The sequence below is a fragment of the Morone saxatilis genome, unplaced genomic scaffold (assembly GCF_004916995.1).
Source record: "Morone saxatilis isolate NCDOM2014 unplaced genomic scaffold, NCSU_SB_2.0 Contig5, whole genome shotgun sequence".
Classification (NCBI taxonomy): domain Eukaryota; kingdom Metazoa; phylum Chordata; class Actinopteri; family Moronidae; genus Morone; species Morone saxatilis.
In genome coordinates, this window is record NW_023340095.1 from 4305067 (window position 1) to 4305796 (window position 730).

At 37.7% G+C, this 730-nt stretch overlaps 1 protein-coding gene across 11 annotated transcripts in view; it reads left to right on the forward strand.

Moving 5' to 3' along the window:
- Positions 1 to 730, forward strand: part of tns1b (tensin 1b) — a 158518-nt gene that overhangs the window by 156122 nt on the left and 1666 nt on the right. For all 11 annotated transcript variants that reach the window (XM_035676528.1, XM_035676533.1, XM_035676534.1 and 8 more), the window contains one exon: positions 26 to 55. In XM_035676528.1, coding sequence (XP_035532421.1) covers positions 26 to 55 — 30 coding nt within the window. The remainder of the gene's footprint in view (positions 1 to 25; positions 56 to 730) is intronic.

Here is a 730-nt window from a genome sequence, read left to right on the forward strand (position 1 = left end):
ACACACTTTATTCAAAACCTTACAGGTGGAACAAGCCTGAGGGAGGCACAGCCAAGTAAGTAAACTTCTGTGGATTACAATTCAACTGTTGATCTTACATTTGTACAGATGCGAAGCACATGATTCAGTGGGGGATATTTACTAAGAATGTGTGGCCCTTAGGTGCCAAAAAGTCTAATTATGCATGTTTTTTAACTCAAGGAGTGCACCCAGGTTTATGTATAATGGATGACAAGCACCACAGCTGATCACTGCCTGTTCAGATTTATGCAATATGAATACTGATTCACCACCACAGACTGACCACTGCAGCCGAGGAAACTTGATGTTTGAGAAATTAAGTTTGAAGGCTGAATGAGACCTTTAGGCTTTTTTTTTTTTTTCAAATATAACCTTCCTGTAATTGCACACTGTCTTCTATTCAACCAATATTTTAGGTTGAACCGCAGAAAACACTTTGCACTTCATTGCTTTCTGCAACAACAACATCTGCAACACCCATCAAAACTTCCCGTCACGTGTCAAAACAGCCGACTAGATTAACTGCAGCAGTGCTCTTTGTAAAGTCTAATCTTTGTAAATACTCTACTAAAATTTAATTTTGTGCCACTGATGGTAAATATTCCTCAGAATCTAAAAGATATGTGATTTCCTAGAGCTAGATATCCTTGTTTTTCGAACAGATGTCATTTTAAAAAGAAATTCTTATTCTGTACACACACGTACACAC